This window comes from Marmota marmota, unplaced genomic scaffold (assembly GCF_001458135.2).
Source record: "Marmota marmota marmota unplaced genomic scaffold, marMar, whole genome shotgun sequence".
Lineage (NCBI taxonomy): Eukaryota > Metazoa > Chordata > Mammalia > Rodentia > Sciuridae > Marmota > Marmota marmota.
Window position 1 is genome coordinate 1,620,916 of NW_025999895.1, and position 18,169 is coordinate 1,639,084.

Genomic DNA, 18,169 nt, shown 5'->3' on the forward strand with positions numbered 1-18,169 from the left:
CACTTAGAAAGGGCTGGCGGTGCAGCGCTACATGATGTCAGGCACGACACTCAGCCTGCCCCTGCCGGGCGCCACCCAGATTGCCCTGGTTGGGTGCTGCCGCTGCCCCTGCCGTTTCCTGGGGTTCGGGGGCAGTGGGTGTGCACTTAGCTGTGGCTGTGACGGCCGCCACACTCAATGTGGCCGTGTCCCTCGCGTCATTACTCCTTTGGTTTGAGTGCTGTCCCTTCCAGAACTTGGGTTGGCATTCAGCTGCCACCTGACACTGTTAAGAGGTGCTTAGGTGCAGGGCGCCAGCCTCCCGGGGAGGGGTGCAGCCCCTCTGCTCTCTTCCACCAGGTGACGGCACGAGGCCTCACAGAACTGGAATGCCCAGTGTTGTCAGAGCAGCCCAGAGCGGCCACCGCTGGTCCCTGCTTCTTGGTCCGCGCACTTCCAAGGTAGGGGCCCAACTTAAAATAAATGAGCCTGGGGGCGGGAAGAGTGGAGATGCCACCCTGGATCTCACACACCAACAGCCGAGGCTGCATGGATCGAGGGCTGGCTGCCCACAGGAGCTTTGGGAAACACATAGGCAACCTCCCCACTGCCCCAGCCTGTGCCCTGAAGTTTGGTATCCCCCAACTCTCTTGAACTCACCACCCTGCACTCCCCTGCCCTCCACACCCACCCAGCAATGGGCACCACCACGTGGCCTGCTCCCAGCAAGCAACCATCAGTCCTGTCCTCCTTTCCAAGTCCCCACTCACTCCACAGGGCCAGTCCTGCCGCAGGCTTTGCACCTGATCTTGCTCATGACTGTTTTGGGTCCTGTGTCCCACACTGAAAGGAACTCGGGTCGGGCTCTGGATGTCACTGGGCTCCCGCGGCTGGCCCCACGCAGGCAGGGAGCTGCAAGCCAGGCCACGCCAAGGCCAGAGGGCAGGAATCAGCTTAAGGTCATTCTGGGATGCCAGCTCTTGAGGTTTAAGGGCAAACTCAAAAGATTAATGCTTGAGGCTTAACCTACTGGGCAGTACAAGGGGATGTGGCCCGTCCTCTTCTCAGTTGCCCCACCTGGCTTGGGTCAGAGAGCTGCATGCTTGGGGCTGCGCAGGACCTGGCCTCCCTTAGAGATGCCCACTGGCTAGAGAGTCCAGGGTCCTTGAGGAGGCCAAGAGGCAGGAGCTTTGGGAAACACACGGGCAACCTCCTCACTGGTGAGCTGTGCTCAAGGCGAGGCCTGGGAGTCGCTCCTTGGACCTGCTGCAGCAGAGGGCCGGGGTCATGGGCCTGGACAGGCCTCATCCAGGATACCATCCTCAGGACCACCACGTGCTCCCATGGCAGGAGCTGGCGGGCAGCCTCAGGCAGTGGCTTCTGCAAGTCCCCCCCCTGGCGGACGTGCACACTTCAGTAGGCGGGGCTTGGCTGCCACCAAGCCAGTGCTCAGTGCTGCCCCTGACTCTGGAGAAGCTGAGACCTGGCAACATGGACCAGTGTCTCCCGACAGGGTGTGGAGGCCATCCAAGGAAGAGGACTTGCCTACATTTCCCTGGGCCTCAGGCTCCCCAACTGGGCTTTGTGACCCCAAACCATCTGCCCTCACTCAGGAGGACCCATCTCAGGCCTGAAGCAGGGCAGCCCAGACATCTGGCCACCAGCCACCAGCCCTGGGAGCCTCACAAAACCACCAGAGTAACAGCACATACTCAGCAGGCCGTGTGGCCAAACTGCCCCCCACCTTGAGGAGGGCAACTGCCCAGAGGTGACCATGGGGGCCCAGGCCACACAGAGCCCCTATGTCCTCCTAGGTACCTAGTGCCCAGACCTTGGCTTTGCCCAGTTGTGCTGGTCAGGGATGCCTCAGTTACGGTCAAGGGCAGGAGCCATATTCCAACCTACTTGCAGAGCCGGGGCTAGGCTGGTTCCCCCAGAGCCGGCCATGCTAAGATGCTGACCACACCAAGTCCACGAGGCAGCAGGCCAGGAAGGGGCCAACTTTAATATGGGGGCAACCAGTTTGGGGTTAATGAGGAAGCTCCCTATTCCTGGTGGCCCCTGCTCTTGTGCTGTTCAGGGGCCAGTGAGACCCCGGCCGGGCTGTCTGATGGCGAAACAGGTGCCTTGCATGAGCAGTGGCTTCAGGCTGGGCCTGCTGTCCTGGCAGCTGGTGGCTGGGACTGTCCAGGACAGCCACGGGCACATGGAGCACGCCACGGCTGCTACAGCGAGTCTCACCATCCCCTTCAGGATGTCTTTTCTCAGCAAGGCAGAGCCACTGTGTGGGGGCACGGCTGGGGCTCCGGGAGTCAATCTAGCAGCGACAGCCCCCTGGCCCAACTCTCCCAGAGGCTAGAAGCTTGCCTAGGCTGTCAAGTAGAGGTGCCAAGAGGTTCTGGGGTGTCTGCCCCTACCCCGCAGGGAAGCTGAGGCATGTCAGGGCCCGCTGTCCGCTTTCCCACAGGCACCAGGGCTGCTGAACAGCACCAGGGGCGGGTGGCAGGCCTGGGCCTCTGCCACCATGGAACCACCCCGTCAGAAGCCGGGCCTGGCCAAGGGTCTGCATGTCGCTGTTTAATCCAGAATGAGAGCAGAACAGCAGCGTCACTGTGCAGTCAGACTGAACCGTGAAGGGACACCCAGGAGCCGTCCCAGCACGTGAGCCTGCGTGTGCTGCTGTTCTGCCCGACAGCACCTTCTGTGCTGGCCAGCCTGGCCACGCCGGCCGGCCTCCTGGGAGCCCTCCAGGGCCACCACACACCCAAGCTGCGTGGGTTTATCCTTGTAGAATCCCGCGAGTCCTGTGAGGGGCTGAGCTACGAGGCTGCCACCAGGTCTGCGGGCCTGGCTCTGACCTTGACAGGGTCTTTTTCTGTGAAGGAAACAGACACATCTGTGATATGGAAAAGACCACGGCAGATGCTTCCAGAAGACGAAGTCAGAGGCCACTAGAGAAGGCCACTATGGGAAGGTGTGCCCAGCCAGGGGAGGCAAGGTACAAACAGGAAGCCAGTGGGCCCACACAGGGCAGGGGAGCATGGCCCCCAGACCAGCTCCAGTGAGGGGCAGGGCCCCTGGAGCCACAGAGGATCAGGAAACAGGAAGACCAGGACAAGAGAGTCAGGCCTGCTGGGGTCTCTGAACCTGGGACAGATGCCACCACAGGGGAGCCACCCTCAGCTGCACAAACACCCCGGCAGGGCCTGCACCCCGGCAAGGCCTGCGTGGCTGATGAGCCTCTTCCCAATTCTAGCATCTGGACGTGGCTGCGACTGGGCCTGGCTCTCCGCCCTGGCTTCCCCCAGCCAGCCACATCTGCAGATTGGCCTGCCCACTGCACTGGGAACGCTGGCCAAGGAAGCGTTGTGTTGTTCCCTCCTAGGATGCGCCGTCCTGCATCCCAACAAGCTCAGAAGGATGAGGCAGGGAGGTACCTGGGAGTGTTTTAGGAAGGGGCTCTGAAGGAACCTCCGGTAGCTCTATTTGTTCCTGTAAAAAGCAAAGGGTAAGGCTGTAAGGCCAGCAGTCTTCGAGGAAAGGAAACCTACTTAACTAGCTACTGCAGTCGGATTTAAAGCAGGACAAGAGCCCTCCTGTTCAGACCTGAGTCTGCACGGCCCCCAGCTCCAGGCATCTCTGGAGATTCAAACCACCCCAGGTAGGGACACAGCCACTATAGCAGTGGCTTCTACAATGATCCTGGGGTCCTGTGGAGCACAGTGGCCAACTCTTGGGCTGTCCCTAGAGGCCCCAATTCCCAAGGCTAGGCCATGCCAGGACCATGGGTGTGATATGGAAAAGATATGGACACCCAGGCTGTGCTGGTGTCCACGGGTCCAGAGAACGACAGTGGCGTGACTGCTGGGAGGTGTCAAGGAGCCGTCACCCCAGGGCAGTCTGTGGGGGAGGCCACCTCCCAAACTGAGGCCTCTTTACCTTGGGGCCTGTTTTCCTATGCAGTTCACCAGGCTCTCAGGCCCCAGTGGACAGGAGGTCATGGACCCTGGAGGGCTGGGGCAGCAGGCAGCTCTTGGGGCACAGGGAAGCCCTGGCACACTGAGGCAGGGGCCCACAGAGATGGCGCACTCTGCACAGATGTCTGGCAGAGGAGGATGCGATTGCAGAACAGACCCCCCTGGGCCCAACCTGCACAGCAGCCCAGACACAGGCAAGGGGAGAGACCCACATCATGGCTGGGAGGCCTGGCATCTGCCCTATCCACACACAGGTCACTGCCTGTGCCAGTCCTGGGGGTCAGCCCTGGAGACCACTCATCCATGCTGTCTCTTCAAGCTGCTGCTAGAGTTATGGAGAAAGGCCTCTGTTTGGCACAGACCTGAGTCACTTTAGGAAGGAAAAGCAGGTGCAAAACCAGAACCCTGTGCTCAAAAAGACAGCTGCAAATGCCACAGGTGGAGGCCTACTGCATCCTGTAACCCAGTAACTGGGGTCTTACTGCTTAGGCAACCATGCCTGACCCTGGGTCTCATCACCCAGCAATTGTGCCCAGCCCTGGGGTCCTGTACCTGAGTGATAGCATTCAGTTCCTCCAAGATGGCATCTTCATCCTCCTGGGTGAAGCTTCCTGCTAACAGCTCATCTATTTGCTGCAGAAGAAGGATTAGCAGTTAGGTCTGTTAGGTTGGGGCCCAGGGACAGGAGACAGCCTGTGGCTCCAGGCCTCCCCTGGACAGCAGCAGCCATCATGAGAAGAAGGGCGGTTTGCCCCCAACGTCCTCCAAGCTGGCAACAGCACTGGGCAGCAGGTGGGGGAGGCCTCGGTACCAAGCAACACCTACCCGCTGGTACTCCACGGCCTCCTGGGTCTCGTCCAGGATCCTCTCCACTTCCTCTATGGACATCACCTGGAGGTCACGAGGTTTGGGAGCGTGTCAGTGAGGCAGACGACAGCCCCTTCATCAAGGGCCACACCTTGGTGCTCTGCCCCTGCTTAAGTGAAACCAGGCGAGGGGGCACCTGACCAGTCTGCTGGCCAGTCTGCTCGGGCAGGGCCCTGGCCTGGGCTGCCAGAGCTGTCAGACCTGACTTCAGAGGCCTTGGGCTGCAGGGCCTAGACCCCCTCACCCGAGCCTGCCCTGGCATCGTTCTCTAGGTGGGTGATCTGATTGCCAGGGGTGAGTTAAAATGGCGTCTCTGCTTAACTGGCATGCATACCACCAGTACCACACTCAACCAAGTGGCACTCAGGAGCTCAGCTCTCCCACAGCCCACCTGCTGGCCCACTCATCTGAGCAGGAGGAAGGGGGCCTGCGCTGGGCTTCCTGAGGCAAAGAGGGAGCTTGCTTCCCCTAGGAAACCTTCGAGGTTACTCATCACGCTGCTCTTTACCCTAGCCAGACCTCTGGTCACTAGTACCCACAGACCCAGCCCACACAGCACTGTGCAGCACCCTCCTTGGTCCTTTTGGCCCCGAGTGCCTGTGCCAGCCACTGATGGTACCCCTGGCCCAGCCCAGGTGCTGGGCAGGAAGCCCTGCTGGCTCTACTGGACCCCCTCCTCCATGCCTCGCCCAGCAAGGACCTACCTGGTGCATCTTGTTCAGACACTCATTCCCCACCTGCAGCCCCTCCAGCACCTTCATCTCGATCTGGGTGAACTCGATGCTCTGGACCTGAAAAGAACCAGCCCCAGGAGGTCAGCAGCCTGCCTGTACTCCTGACCCAGGGGCAGGGTTCAGGGCCACAGCATGCTGACCAGGGGCTTCTGGGCATTCGGACAACTTCTGCACTCCCCCTTCCTGTCCCCTCCCATGGCCCATTGGAGACAGAGGACAGAGAAGGTGCCAGAAGACATGTGAAGGACGTCTGACTGCTCAATCGGTGGCTCAGGCTACCCAGAGTGGAACCATGCTGCTTGGGCCATGCACACTACCAGGGGTGGCTCAGCCCCAACCCTGAGCACGCATCGTGCCCCTAGGACCATGTGGCTCCGGGCAGGGGTCCTGCAGGCCTACCATGGTCTCCAGGCTGCTGATCTGGCTCTCTGTCCTGTCCAGGAGCTGCTCCCGGTATCGCTTCTTCTTGAGCAGCAGCTTGGCACGTCTGCCAGGGAAGCCGGGGTGAGTGCTGTGGCCCCGGCTGGTCCTGCCCACCAGTTGCAGGCCACCTCCCCTCCCCACCCACTCACTCCTTCCGGCCGTCTCGCAGGAGCTGCCGGGCCAGGGCCCGCTCCCGCTCCAGCTGCTGTGAGACCCTCTTCTGGTACTGCCTCAGCTTGTCCCGCTGCTGCTTCAGTTGCTGCAAGAGAAAGTGGTCTGCAATCGGGCAGCCCACACGACTAGGCCTGGCCAGGCCGCCTAGCTAGCTCTCAGATGTAGGCCACCCTCTAAAACAGCGACCTCTGCGGGGCAGGACTATCTCCCAGGGATGTGTGGCAACACCCAGAAGCACTTCCAATTTCATGATGTGGGGTGCTGCTGGCATCTGCTACCTCCCATGTCCACAGCACCAAGGAGAACCTCACTCTAGTCACCACAGCCTGGCCCAGGACACAGGAGGATGGGCTGTGAGCAGTACGTGTGCTCAGGGCCAGGCTGGGAAGCAGCCACCAGTCAGTCCCTGGAAGGTTCACCTACAACAAGGAGCAGGCAGCTGAGGGCACCTGAGCCCACGGCACTCACAGCCCAGTGGAGACTTGGGACGTCCCTCCTGCCTCTTAGTGTGTGCTTAGCTTCCCCCTTTCACTTCGGTCCATCTGAATGGAAAACAAGCTGCCAGCAGGCAATGTGCCCATCAACTAAACTCCTTTCCCCACCTTGGCTGCCCAGAGGCACAGGCACTGCCCCTTGGTCTCTCTTCCCTCCTTAGGTCATTTCCTAAGAGGAAATGGTGGTGCTGTGATGAGCAGCGTCAGGGTAGTTCGCACACTCAGGACGCGGCCTGCAGGATGGTTCCTGCTAGTGAACCCAGTCAGGCAGATGCTCGCCTTTAGGCTCAGGGAGTAATCATGGTATACACTGCCTCCCTCCCGGTGCTCACCAAGGGCCGGCCCTGCAGGGCCAGGCGGGAAGGCGCCCACTGTGCAGCCCCCCCGACCCCAGCCTGCCCGCCCTGCGCCTGCAAGGCCTTCCTGGCCACCACCCACAGCCCGCAGGGGACACACGGCCTCAGAGAGAGTGGAGGAGCCCACAGAAGGCAGGCTGGCTGGGGGCAGGGCAGAGGGCAGGGGCAGCACTGTGCTCTGGGACATCGAGCACCTCGGACCGCGAGGGGCGGGCAGGTCTGAACCAGAAGGTTCTGCTTGGAGAGCGGAGGGAGGGCAGGGGGCGGCGGGACAGGGGGCTTCGGCTTCGGGGCTGGAGCTCGAGTTAGTGACCGGCGGCTGCTGGCGCTGCGGATGCCCCGGGGTCCGAGAAGCCCGGGTCAGAGCCGCCTGGCCCCGGACCGGGGTTTCCCACGGGTACAAACAGAGCCCACTTCGAGGCAGACTTAGAGGGGAGCGTCGGGAAGGCCAGCGGCCACGTCCGGGCGCCTTCTGGAGGCGGACTTCGGCGTCAGAACAGGTCGNGCTGCGCGTCCCTCCCCGGGGCCCGCGGGTCCCTCCCCGTCCCCGACTCCGCTCCGCTGGAGAGCTGGGCACTCGGCCGCGGCCCAGCCCTCCCGCCTCGCCTCACCAGGATGGCTCTGTCCTGCTCGGTGACCCGGCTTTGCTTCTTGCGGCCGAACAGATTGCCCATGGCGGCCCCGCGCCCGCAGCCCAGCCGAGCCGCCGCCGCCCAGCGGCCACCGTACCCGGCGCCTACGGCGGCCGCGCAGGGCCCCGCTCCACAGAAAGCGCCCGCGCATGCGCGTTCCACCCCGTCCCATCGGGTCCGCCGCAGGGACGGAGGTCGCGCTCGCGCGCCGCCTGCTGGACGCGTGGAGAGGAGCCGGCCAACGTAGGCCCCGCGGCCTCGGTAGTGCGCTCGGGACCGAAGAAGAACCTCCTACTTAGAGGGACCTGCGGGTCCACTTAACGCAGACTCCCCGCGGCATCACTGCCCTGCGAGCTCTGAGCGCTAGAAGCTGCACTTGGTGATGTCCATTTGACGTGCTGGACCTGAAAGTGTTTGTCCAAGTGCTGCGCAGCAGCCGCGCCCCTGCTATTTGGTCTGGCCGTTCCTTTGCTCCCCTACTGGGTTCTCGCTGTGCTCAGACACAGTGGCGTGGCCAGTCCCAACTTCTTGGTGGAATCTGGCTGTGCCCCTGGAGGAAGGCTTTCTCCCTTTCGGGACAGAAGCATTCCCGGGGGTAAGGGACAGCTGCTGCTGGGAATATTGCAGCCCTGTTACATTTGCACTAAGCCCAGGGATTCTCTAAAACCATCTGACCTCTCGCCTCCACCCCACAGGTTAGTTAAATGGGGTTGTGATAGACACCTGCCCCAGGGCGTGGCACTAATCTCCGAGGCACCTCCCCCGGCTTGGCATTGCCCGTTGCCCGTTGCCGGGGTAGGTGTACTTCCCCAGAGGAAATACGGGGACTGTGCTCGTGGTGGAGCTTAGTCCAGAGAGCACTGAGAACTGGGCACCAGCTACTGCAAGGATCTGTGGGCTCCCTGGCCCCATTAAGAGTCAAACTTGAGTTAAGACCACACCTCATCTGATGGTGTAAACCCCTCTCTGATGGGGGCATCTGTGTCCCCTGGAATCAGCAACCATTTAAAGGCAGCCTCTTGTGATTCCAGAGCTGCATGCCCACCTCCTTCCTCTGGGTCACAGTACTCTCCCATACTGGTCCTTCTGGGGGAGGCCTGGAGACCAGCTGGACTTACCTGCAGCAATGCTTTCTGGGTTCTCTCCAGATCCTGAGCTCCAGGTTTGTGACTTATGTCTGGAAACAGGGTGACTTAAGTCAGGTTTTGGCCACCAGGCCTAGACTGTCTCTGTGCACAGAGTGAGCAGTGTTCTAGGGGACTGCCCACTTCTTTTGCTCCCAGGGACCATCTGAGTAGCTGGGGTTCCTACAGGCCAGGACACTGAGTACCAGGCTGGCTGCCCGCTACAGGGCGTGCCCACCTCAGCTTCAGCAGCTCTGGGTCACATCATCCCTGTGACATCCAGAGCCCATCTCAACAATGGCCCTCCATCCCCATGGTGAGCTTGGCAGCAGGCCCAGAACTGAGCGAGAGGCCTCCTGTCACTTGTGGGGTCCCAGGTGGTGTCAGCCACATGCAAAGGTTGTGTCTTCGACCTGTATAGTTGGGGGTGTAGGTGTGCAGGTCACACTGGATGGACCCAGTTCAACAGTCGTCTCTCTGTGGACCTCTGTACTCTGGTCCTCACAATGCCAGGGACACTCCAGCATCTCACACTCACCCACTGAGTCCCCTGTTGAGTCCGAATTTCAGTCAATCCAAAAAACAGGCTGTGGTGGGCTCCAAGGGCGGGTCTAGGGGCTGGGTGCACTGTTGGGCAGTGGGCACACCTGCCTCAGGAATCCAGCCCCATCTGGGCTCTGTCTCAGCCTCCTGTCTAACACCCTGGAATCCACTTCCACACATAACTCCCCAGGTCTCTGCCAACATAGATTTGAAAATCTTTGAATTCTTGTAGTCTGTAAACCGGGGTTTGGCAACTGCGCCCTGTAAGCCAGGTCTGGCCTGGAGCCTACTTTGTTTTGTACAGCCTGTGAGCTAAGAATGGTTCACATTGGAAAGGGTTGAGAAACACACACACCCTGCCACCACCAAGACAGAGGAAGGAGGAAGAGGAGGAGGATAGGAAGTGGACAGAGATCCATGTGTTGTGCAAAGCCTTAGCTGTAGACTATTTGGTCCTTACAGAAAAAGAACCCCAGCCCTGCTGGGAGTGGTTTCCTGCAGTGTCCCAGTGGCCCTGCTCTGAGTGGTTTCCTGCAGTGTCCCAGTGGCCCTGCTCTGAGTGGTTTCCTGCAGGCTGTGGAGCCCACTGAGGAAGATGGGAACCCCTGGAGGACTTGCAAATGTGGGATGCCAGTCCCTTGGGCCACTGCTACTAGGGCCACGGGAGAGGCTGTGAGTGGCCTGGGAGACCAGGAGGTCAGCCTTCGTGGAGATTCAGCACTGCCCTTTGAGTTCAGGGTCATCTTTCTATCAAGGCCCCAACTTTCAAGCCAGGAAGCTGGCGAGGGTGTGAGTGGTGCATGCCTAAGGTGTGGCGCCACAGTGGCATCTGCCCCGGGGGAATGGTCATCCCTGCCGCCTGGGGCAAGGGTGGAGGACACAGTGACTCCCATAGGCCCCGGCCAGTGGCAGGCATTTCCATTGCCAAGGTCAGCAGTGCAGTGCAGTCTAGCCCCAGGTCAAATCCAAAGCAGTGCCCACTCCACCTCGGAAGACCTGCATCCTGGAACCAGCCCTGGGACCAGACTTCTGTTTTGTGCGGTCCCGGTCAGCTGGCAGAAGCCACAGTGGTCATGTGAACAGAGAGTAGGACGGGAAGACCTCTAACCAGAAAAGGACTTGAACTATTAAAAGGGCACATGAGAACCCGAAGACAGGAATGGCAAACCGGGACAGAGAAGGGGGGGAAGAAACAGGACCCGGGAGAACAATCCGTCCAGGACAGGGCAGGGAGCCGCCAAGGGTGAGAACCAGGGTCACCCGTGGGGAGACCACCAGTGGGCCACGTAACCCAGAGCGGGTGCTATGGCCAGGAACTCCGCCAGGCAGCTGAGGACTTTCCTGGGAGCGCGACTTGGAGGAGTCTGCATTTCCATTGTCTGTACACAGTGCTGTACCCGGCCAGATGCAAGAAGCAGCCACAGGTGGCAGAGCAGGTTGCCAAAGAGCAGGGCCAGGAGGGAGCCGGGCGGTAGAGCAGGTGCCCATGGTTGAGGCTGGGCCCATCCCCAGCATCCCGGACACAACAGAAAGGGAAGCCCCTGCCCCCGCTGCGCAGACCAAAAGCCCTGTGGCCTGGCCCATCGCACGCTCATGCCCAGCCCTGGCCTCTCAGCCGCTGCTATTCCAGGACCCTCCACCAATCCCTGGCCTGAAGGCTCCTCACCAACAAGCCCACGGAATCCAGGGCAGGCATGGGATCCACAAATCCAGCCTGGCCAGGTGGCTCTGGTGTGGCTCCTGGGCGTCCACCTCTGCACTATTCTCCAGCTGGAATCAGCAAAGCCTTGATGTCTGTGGGGGTGGCAGATGGCCACTCATCTCCCTGGATGCACCTGGGTCTCCCTCAAGTTAAGTGGAGGAGAGGAGGGGTGACGGGCTCCCACTTGAGGTATGGTCAGCAAGTGAGGGCGGCTGCCCAGACAGGGCACTGCTGCTTCTGCTGCTGGGAAGGCTTAGTGGGATGACTGGGGGAGGGTTCGAGGTGGACACTGGGCTCTCCCCAGCCAGCCTTTCCCACTGTGCTCCAACAGGAGCCATCCGGAGGCTGAGAGTTCAATGTACCTGTAACCCTGCCACCTCGGGGGAAGCCTGGGGGAGGGTCTTCAGATGCAAGGGTCCTGCAGCCCCATGTTTCCCCATCTTCTCACTCTGCCTTGACCCGAGGATTTAAAGCCCTCTCCATGTCATTCCTGAACTGCGGTCTTTCCAGTGCCCGTGGGAGCCAGCGCCCACCTGCAGTCCTCACAGTCCTGCTTCCACAGGGATTTGCCTTGAGCTGCTTCTGGATCTCCTAAACGTGGCGTTCCAGAACCGGTTCTGGGCCATGACAGAGAGCGTTTTGCCACACAGGCAAAGATGACCACCACCCACCTGTGCTGGCCAAGCTACAGAGAACCACAGACAGGTCAGTGCAGAAAACAGAAGTGTCCTGCGGCACTGTGGGGCCCAGAGGCCTGAGGTCAGGTTTCAGCAGCAGGCTTCCCTGGGCTCGGAGGGAGGTCTGTTCTAGGCTCTCCCCGCGCTGGTGGCGCTGGCAACCCTTGGCTGCTGGTCTGGAAGGAGGGCTAGGGCTCAAGGTGAGTTTCAGGGGCTCAGCTCCAGCTGGAACACAACAGCAAGGCTGTTGCTGAACTCTGTTCCTGTTGGAGGAGCTGCTTCCTGAATGACTTCTGACACTGGATACTGGGCTGCGTGTTCTCAGGAAGGCAGGAGCCTCTCTGGGCATCTCAAGCAGGAAGGTACGTGCTGCAGAGAACCAAGGGCTCAAAACCACGGAAAGAGTTGGAGGAATGAAGACTAGGGAATCCCATCCCTGGATGGTGGGTCAGCAGCATTGGAGTCTGGGGCCACTAGATCTGCAGGAAGCCCTCTGTGGTGTGAGCAGACATGCAGAGGCCATCCCACAAATTGCAGGCCCACCAGGTGGACTGCCACTGCCCGGAGATGGTGACAAGGACTCCCCACCTTCTCCACCTCTAGAGAGAGCTTCGCATTAGTGGAAATTAACCTGTATTCAAGCTCGAAGCTCCAGCCTGTGCGGACCCAGGGTAGCAGCAGGCTGGGGAACGTGGGGCAGGCACTGGGGAGGCAGGAGGCAATCAGGAAGTGGCATTCCCGTGGCCTGGAGATGACATGTCTAGAAAGAGGCAAATGGTGTGAAAGTGGTCTCTGTGGGAGCCAGTGCTATAAACCCAACGTCATTCAAGAGTCATCTGTGTCCAGAGGCCCACTAGGCTCCATGCAGGGTGGGCTAGGTGCCCGGGACCCCAACGGGGTGACTCCAGTCCGTTTGGGTGCAGGAACTGGCTGATACCACAACCAGTGTGCAAGCCATAGCTGAACACTCTGTGGCCCTCATCTCCACTTCTCAGTCCAGGAGGGCCCCCATCTCCCAGGCCAGGCTCCCTCCTGGACAAGAAAGCACGTGTAGGGAGAGAGAGCACCTCGCCTTCTCAGGCCACGAGGCGCTGACAGGGGAGAGCTCTGATTGGATCAGTTTAGGCCAATCAGCTGTGGCCTTGGGGAGTAGTGATGAATGATTGGCCCAGTGCAGGAGTCCTGCCCACACCTAAGCCAATCCTCAGTGTCCGGAGAGGGGCGAGAGGGGCAGTTTCCATTCAGCCGGGGAAGGAGGGAGCATTAGCCCCCAAAGGGACTTTTTTGTCCTGTCTTGCCCATGTGTGTGACATGTCCAGGGCACATGTTGACGCCTGGCCCCAGGCGACCCCAGGGAACAAGACCCCAGGGAACTTGTGACGGGGCCGCTCTTGGAAATGGAAAGCCCGCAGGCCGTGGGGTGCAGGTGGACGCTGGGGAGGGGCCGTGGGGTCTCGGGTCTGACCGAGAAGTCAGTGGCACCGCGGAGAAAAAGGGATGAGCCCCCCAGAAAATATCGGTCCTGGACAAACGAGTGTCAGAGGAAACCGCTCGCTTTGATCACACCTGGGGGTGTCAGCAGCGGGGGCAGCGGGGGCGGCGCAGGACCCCAGAGGGAAGGTGTCCTGGGGCTGCCCTGGGGGGCAAAGGCCCTGTTGGCTGGTGACCTCGGCGACCCTCGGAATGAGGGACCCCGGCTGGCAGGGATGCAGGGCTAGGACTCCCAATGGGGCCGTGGAGAGCAGGGGGAGGACTGGGGCAGGGAGGGCGCTGCAGGGCCTTGGGCCACTGACCTCCCTCCAGGAGGCCAGGCCCCACCCGACTTCCCGACTTGTGTGGTGACCCCCCCTCAGCGGCCACGCGGGGGCGCTGCAGGACAGGCGGTCAAGGAGCTGGGGCGGCAGGCGGGACCCCAAGCACAGGCCGTGGCAGCCCCGGGTGTGCTCAGAGAGGCCCCTCCTGTGCGGACTCGCGAGGTGGGCCCGGGAAGCCCGCGGCGGTGCAGGTTTGGGAGGCCCCTGTGGGGTCTGTCGGCTCTGAGAGTCCCTGAGGGGTTTGCACGTGGCTGAGCAGGGGTGGAGGGTGGTGGTCAGGGAATGCCTCCTGGAGGAAGGGCATCAGATGCCAGGAGGCTGAGCACCAGACAAGAGGCCGTGGAACAGTGCAGGGTAGGGCAGCCTGGGCGCGAGGGCTGGTCTTACTTGGGCCTCTCAACCAGTCCCTCTGGCTGCTGTTCTGTGGGGTGAGCTGTCATGCTGAGAAATGGGCTTGGGGGCCCTGGAGTGGTTCAGGTGAGAGTCAGAGCTGCATATCTGGACTTGCGGATGGGTGAGAGATGGCCATGAGTGGACAGGGCATCGGGCAATCATGCCCCTAGGTGGATGTGGTGCCCTTCAGAAGGGAATGGCAGCCCCACTCCAGCCTGGGACCCCAGGACAGGCCATTTCACTGGGGGGAACTGAGGTGCACAGGAGTTTGGTAGCCTGCCTGAGGTGGGTGGGCATTTCCACACAGGTGGAAAGTGGGAGGAGGCTCCTGGGGCCTGGTGTGGGGGTCCCTGTTGGGCAGGGTGCTGAGCTTTGGATTGCGCTGTGGCTGCAGCCTGGAGCAGAAGGACACAGGCTGGTGCCTGGGCAGAGGCCTGGGAAGACAACTGCCACAGGAGGCCACAGCCCTTGAGTGGTCCCCTCTGCTCTGGGCCAGTAAAGCAGGGCAGCAGTGATGGTAGGTCATGTCCAAGGCTGGTCCTTGAGACCCAGTGGCTTGTCTGAGCCACAGCTTGATGGCCACTGCCTGGGGGACCCCAGCCAGATGCCCAGTGGAGCCGCCGCTTCTGGACCCCTGACCCTGAGATGCAGAACATCTGCTGCCCCAAGCTGCTGGGTTTGGGATTTGTTTGGAGCAATAGGGAATGACACCAGCGCAGCCATCCCACCCAAGCCCAGCTGTCGGCTCAGCCCATGCCAAAGTCTGGCCAGGCCTGGAGGCCCTGCTTGGACACTCACTCATGCAGAGGTGGGTGGCAGGCTCTGTTCCTGGTCCTGTGGCCTCCCTGCAAGACTGCTCGCAAGGGGTCTTCCTCCAGAGCCCCTGGCCCAGTGCAGAGGACAGGCCAAGTTGCCGGTGTTGTGCCCCAAAGGCAGCAGCCCTTGAGGCCTGGGATGTTCCAGCCTGGCCCTCTGTTCCCTGAGACCTGGTCTCTTACTGTCCCTGGCACTTCCTTGAGTCTGAATATGTTCATGCTGTCATTTAGGCAGAATGATAGAATGTATTTCTCCTAGGTCTGAAGACTGGGAAGTCCCAGGGGAAGAGGCTCACGGGCTTGGGGTCTGGTGAGGACCGGCTGTCGCTCTAGGTGGTGCCTTCAACGCTGCATTCTCACCTGGTGGAAGGCAGAAGGTGAGAAGGGCTGGAAGCTACCTGAAGGCCTTTCTGTGAGGGCCTTGGTCCTGCTTAGCAGAGGAGCTGCTGCTGCTGCTGCTGCTGCTTTTTTTCTTCAGAGCTGGGGATGGAACCCAGGGCTTCTATGTGCTAGACAAAGCGCTCTGCCACTGAGCAGCACCCCGGCGCTTTTTAAATTTTATTTTGAGACCGGGTCTAAGTTGCTTAGGGCCTTGCTAAGTTGCTTAGGTTGGGCTCCAACTTGCAATCCTCTTGCCTTAGCCTCCTGAGTGGCTGGGATAACAGGCCTGGCGACTGCTGTCAGTACTTTTGATATATTATGAATATTGAACCTTATCTGTTCCATGATTTGAAACATTTTCCCCCTCCTGTAGGTTGTTTTCCACAGTCTTGAAGATGTTCTGTGCATGGAAACTTTTATTTTTATGAATTCTAGTGTATCATTTCTTTTGTCATGTGCTCTTGGTGTCAAATCTAAGACTTAGTTGCTATATGTAAGGTCATAAATGTGCACCCCTGAATTTTTTTCCAGATGCTTTGTCATTTTAGCTTGTATATTGAGGTCATGGGCCCACTATGAGCTTGTCCTCCTACCTGGGGTGAGGTGGGGGCTCAGCTGCACTCTCCAACTGGCCCAGCCCCATTGCAAGGCTGTTCCTAACCCACAAATGGTCTGTCCTCCTTCTCAACAATCAGTTGCTCAGTCAAGTTGGGTCCTTGGGCTGGCTTACATGCTCTCCACTGGTCCCGCTGGCTTGTCCACCTGCCCTTATTTCTGTACCATGAGGTAGCTTTGAAGTAAGTTGAAATTAAGTGACATGAATCTAATTCTTCCTTTTCAGTGTTGTTGGCTACTTGGGGCCCCTGGCAGTGCCATATGAACTTGTTCTTTCTATTTCTGCAAAGAAGGCAGGGGAACTGGGCCGGGGCTGGTGTGAAGTCTTGGGTCCCGTTGGGGCACCGCCATTTTGCCATTATCAGGTCTTCCAACCCAAACCTGGGCTGTCTCCTCATCTGCTTGGGGCCTGTGGCTTTCAAATCTGTGCTTAGGTATTTTGTTCTTTTGTGTTTCACTGCAAATGGAATTGGTTTCTTAATTTCCTTCTCAAATTATTCAATGCTGGTGCATCATTTGAATTCTCCCCTTCACAGGCCACGGAATGGGAATCCTCACGAGGCGGGCTCTCGTGGAAGAGCCTCACCTGGGTTTCCCAGCTGCACCCTCCACCCCTCCCAGGGGCCCCTCCTGGAGTCACAGACACTCAGGTCCAGGTAGGAGCTCCTTGTGTGATCCTGCTCCTGCTAACCCGAGGCCAGGCTACAGTTCTTGATCCCACAGGTAACCCCAAGACTGAGAGCCTGGGGCGATGCCTTCCCCGCCCTCCATTACCCCTGGGGACCCATGTCAGCCAGGGCTGAGGAGGGAAGGCCTGCAAAGCTAGAAGGGACTCTGCCCCTCCCCCAGATACGCTGGGTTCTGTTGGCCTCATCAGGTGTGGGGCTCTGGGTGGGTGTCCTTGGGGGTGGACAGCCTCCTGGTCATGTCTGCGTGGCCCCTTCACCCATGGTGCTGTGCCCAAAGTGACGCTGGCTTCCGGGCTGGGGGCCTGGGTGGTAGGATGGCTTAGGAAGCCTTGGCTCTGGCCTTGGTGGCCATGCTAACTGGAGGACAGCCCTTCCTCTCGGGGCTGGGGTCCTGCATGGTAAATGGCCTGTCACTTCCCTGGCCCCTGGAAGTCCCTGTGGGGCCTCAGTCTGTTTGGAGGATGCTGACCTATCCCAAGGAGAAGCAGGTTCTGGGGGGCGTGGCAACCATCCTCCTAACTGCCCTGGGCCTGCCTGGCCAGGGTAAGGCAGGGTCTCATAGGTCAAGGACCCAAGTGGTGGTTGGAGGTGGCATGGGGAGGGCTGAGGGGCACAAGGGCTGCCTCCCTGGCCTGGGGACATGAGGCCCAGCCCGCCAGGTGGGGCCAAGAAGGCTGGGCCCCAGGAACATCCAGGGCTGCCACCACTGTCCTCAGGGCCTCCCCTCCCCCCACGGTGCTGTTGAGAAGGCCCTGGGGACACTGGTGGCAGACTGCCTCCGGTCCGTCCCCCGCTGTTATGAACACCCGATTTGTTCTCAGGTCATGCGGACAGAAAAACTGATGCTAATAGGAAAAATATCACTCTTCTAACCAGAGCTGACCTGGCACAGCCCCACAGCGCTGGGCACCTCTCTTGTTTAGGATGAACCCTGACTTAGCAATCCCAGCGCAGGAGCCCTCCAGGTCTCCATGGCAACGGCTGCCTCCCTCTTTGGCAGGCGTGGAGGACTGGGAGCAGCGGCCGTCTGCGTCACGGGAACCCACCTTCTCAAGGCTGCACCCATGGCCAGGCCCCAGGTTTGCTGCTCATGGCCGCAGGCTGCCCCCAGGGGCCACTAGATCCCAGGACAGTGGCCAGCACAAGGCCAGGGAGCTCCAGAAGGCAGGAGCCGCGGCCGTGCAGCTGTCGGGGCTGCAACCTTCCTGGCTTCTCTGGCCAAGGACCCTGAGCCTTTGTGGGTTCTGTCTGGAAGGAGGGTCTCTGGCTGTGGACAGAGGGGGCGGTCTGCTGAATAATGCCTCCAAAGATGTCCACATCTCAACCGCAGGGCCGATGACTATGCTTGCCCCCTGTTGAAGCCGGTTAGAGGCTGAAAATTGGTTCATTTGAAAATGGGATGGGGGGGCTGGGGATGTGGCTCAAGCGGTAGCGCGCTCGGCTGGCATGCGTGCGGCCCGGGTTCGATCCTCAGCACCACATACAAACAAAGATGTTGTGTCCGCCAATAACTAAAAGAAATAAATATTAAAAAAAAAAATTCTCTCTCTCTCTCCCCATCTCTCTCTCTCTCTCTCCTCTCTCTTAAAAATAAATAANTTAAAAAAAAAAAAAAAAAAAAGAAAATGGGATGGGGCTGGTCACCCAGGGGCCCAGGGAAGTCAACAACATTGAAAAGGAAGTGATGTCAAAACAAAGCCCTCCCCTTCCCTGGACCTCCAGACACAGAGAGACACTGCTGGCTCTGGAGAGAGGAGGGGCAGACCAGGGCCCCCCTGGA

General features: G+C 60.0%; 1 protein-coding gene and 1 long non-coding RNA gene across 5 annotated transcripts; one reads left to right on the forward strand and one right to left on the reverse strand.

Annotated features, from left to right (window-relative positions):
* The first annotated feature begins 333 nt into the window (after window positions 1–333).
* On the forward strand, window positions 334–17,783 carry LOC125614588. Of its 4 annotated transcripts, XR_007345164.1 has the most exons (4): window positions 8,348–9,826; window positions 9,864–13,108; window positions 14,964–15,081; window positions 16,237–17,783. It is a non-coding gene; the product is annotated as an uncharacterized LOC125614588 (long non-coding RNA). The 4 variants fall into 4 exon arrangements; XR_007345169.1 differs by lacking the exons at window positions 8,348–9,826; window positions 9,864–13,108 and adding an exon at window positions 334–440; XR_007345167.1 differs by lacking the exons at window positions 8,348–9,826; window positions 9,864–13,108 and adding an exon at window positions 7,730–8,331.
* On the reverse strand, window positions 1,950–7,748 carry Chmp6 (charged multivesicular body protein 6). Its single transcript, XM_015504081.2, has 8 exons — window positions 7,616–7,748; window positions 6,130–6,239; window positions 5,957–6,044; window positions 5,528–5,614; window positions 4,782–4,847; window positions 4,509–4,589; window positions 3,417–3,471; window positions 1,950–2,854 (listed from the first exon to the last, which is right to left on the reverse strand). The coding sequence occupies exons 1-8, from the start codon at window positions 7,676–7,678 to the stop codon at window positions 2,799–2,801; spliced, it is 606 nt and encodes a 201-aa protein (XP_015359567.1). The 5' UTR covers window positions 7,679–7,748; the 3' UTR covers window positions 1,950–2,798.
* Window positions 17,784–18,169: the final 386 nt, after the last annotated feature.

Excerpts from the sequence above, each read along its gene's own strand:
- Chmp6 (XM_015504081.2), bottom strand. The coding sequence starts at position 7,678 with ATGGGCAATCTGTTCGGCCGCAAGAAGCAAAGCCGGGTCACCGAGCAG. Across the intron at positions 6,045-6,129 it reads CTGCGAGACGGCCGGAAGGA|ACGTGCCAAGCTGCTGCTCA; the intron begins GTGAGTGGGTGG and ends CTTCCCTGGCAG. Across the intron at positions 4,590-4,781 it reads AGGCCGTGGAGTACCAGCGG|CAAATAGATGAGCTGTTAGC; the intron begins GTAGGTGTTGCT and ends CTTCTTCTGCAG.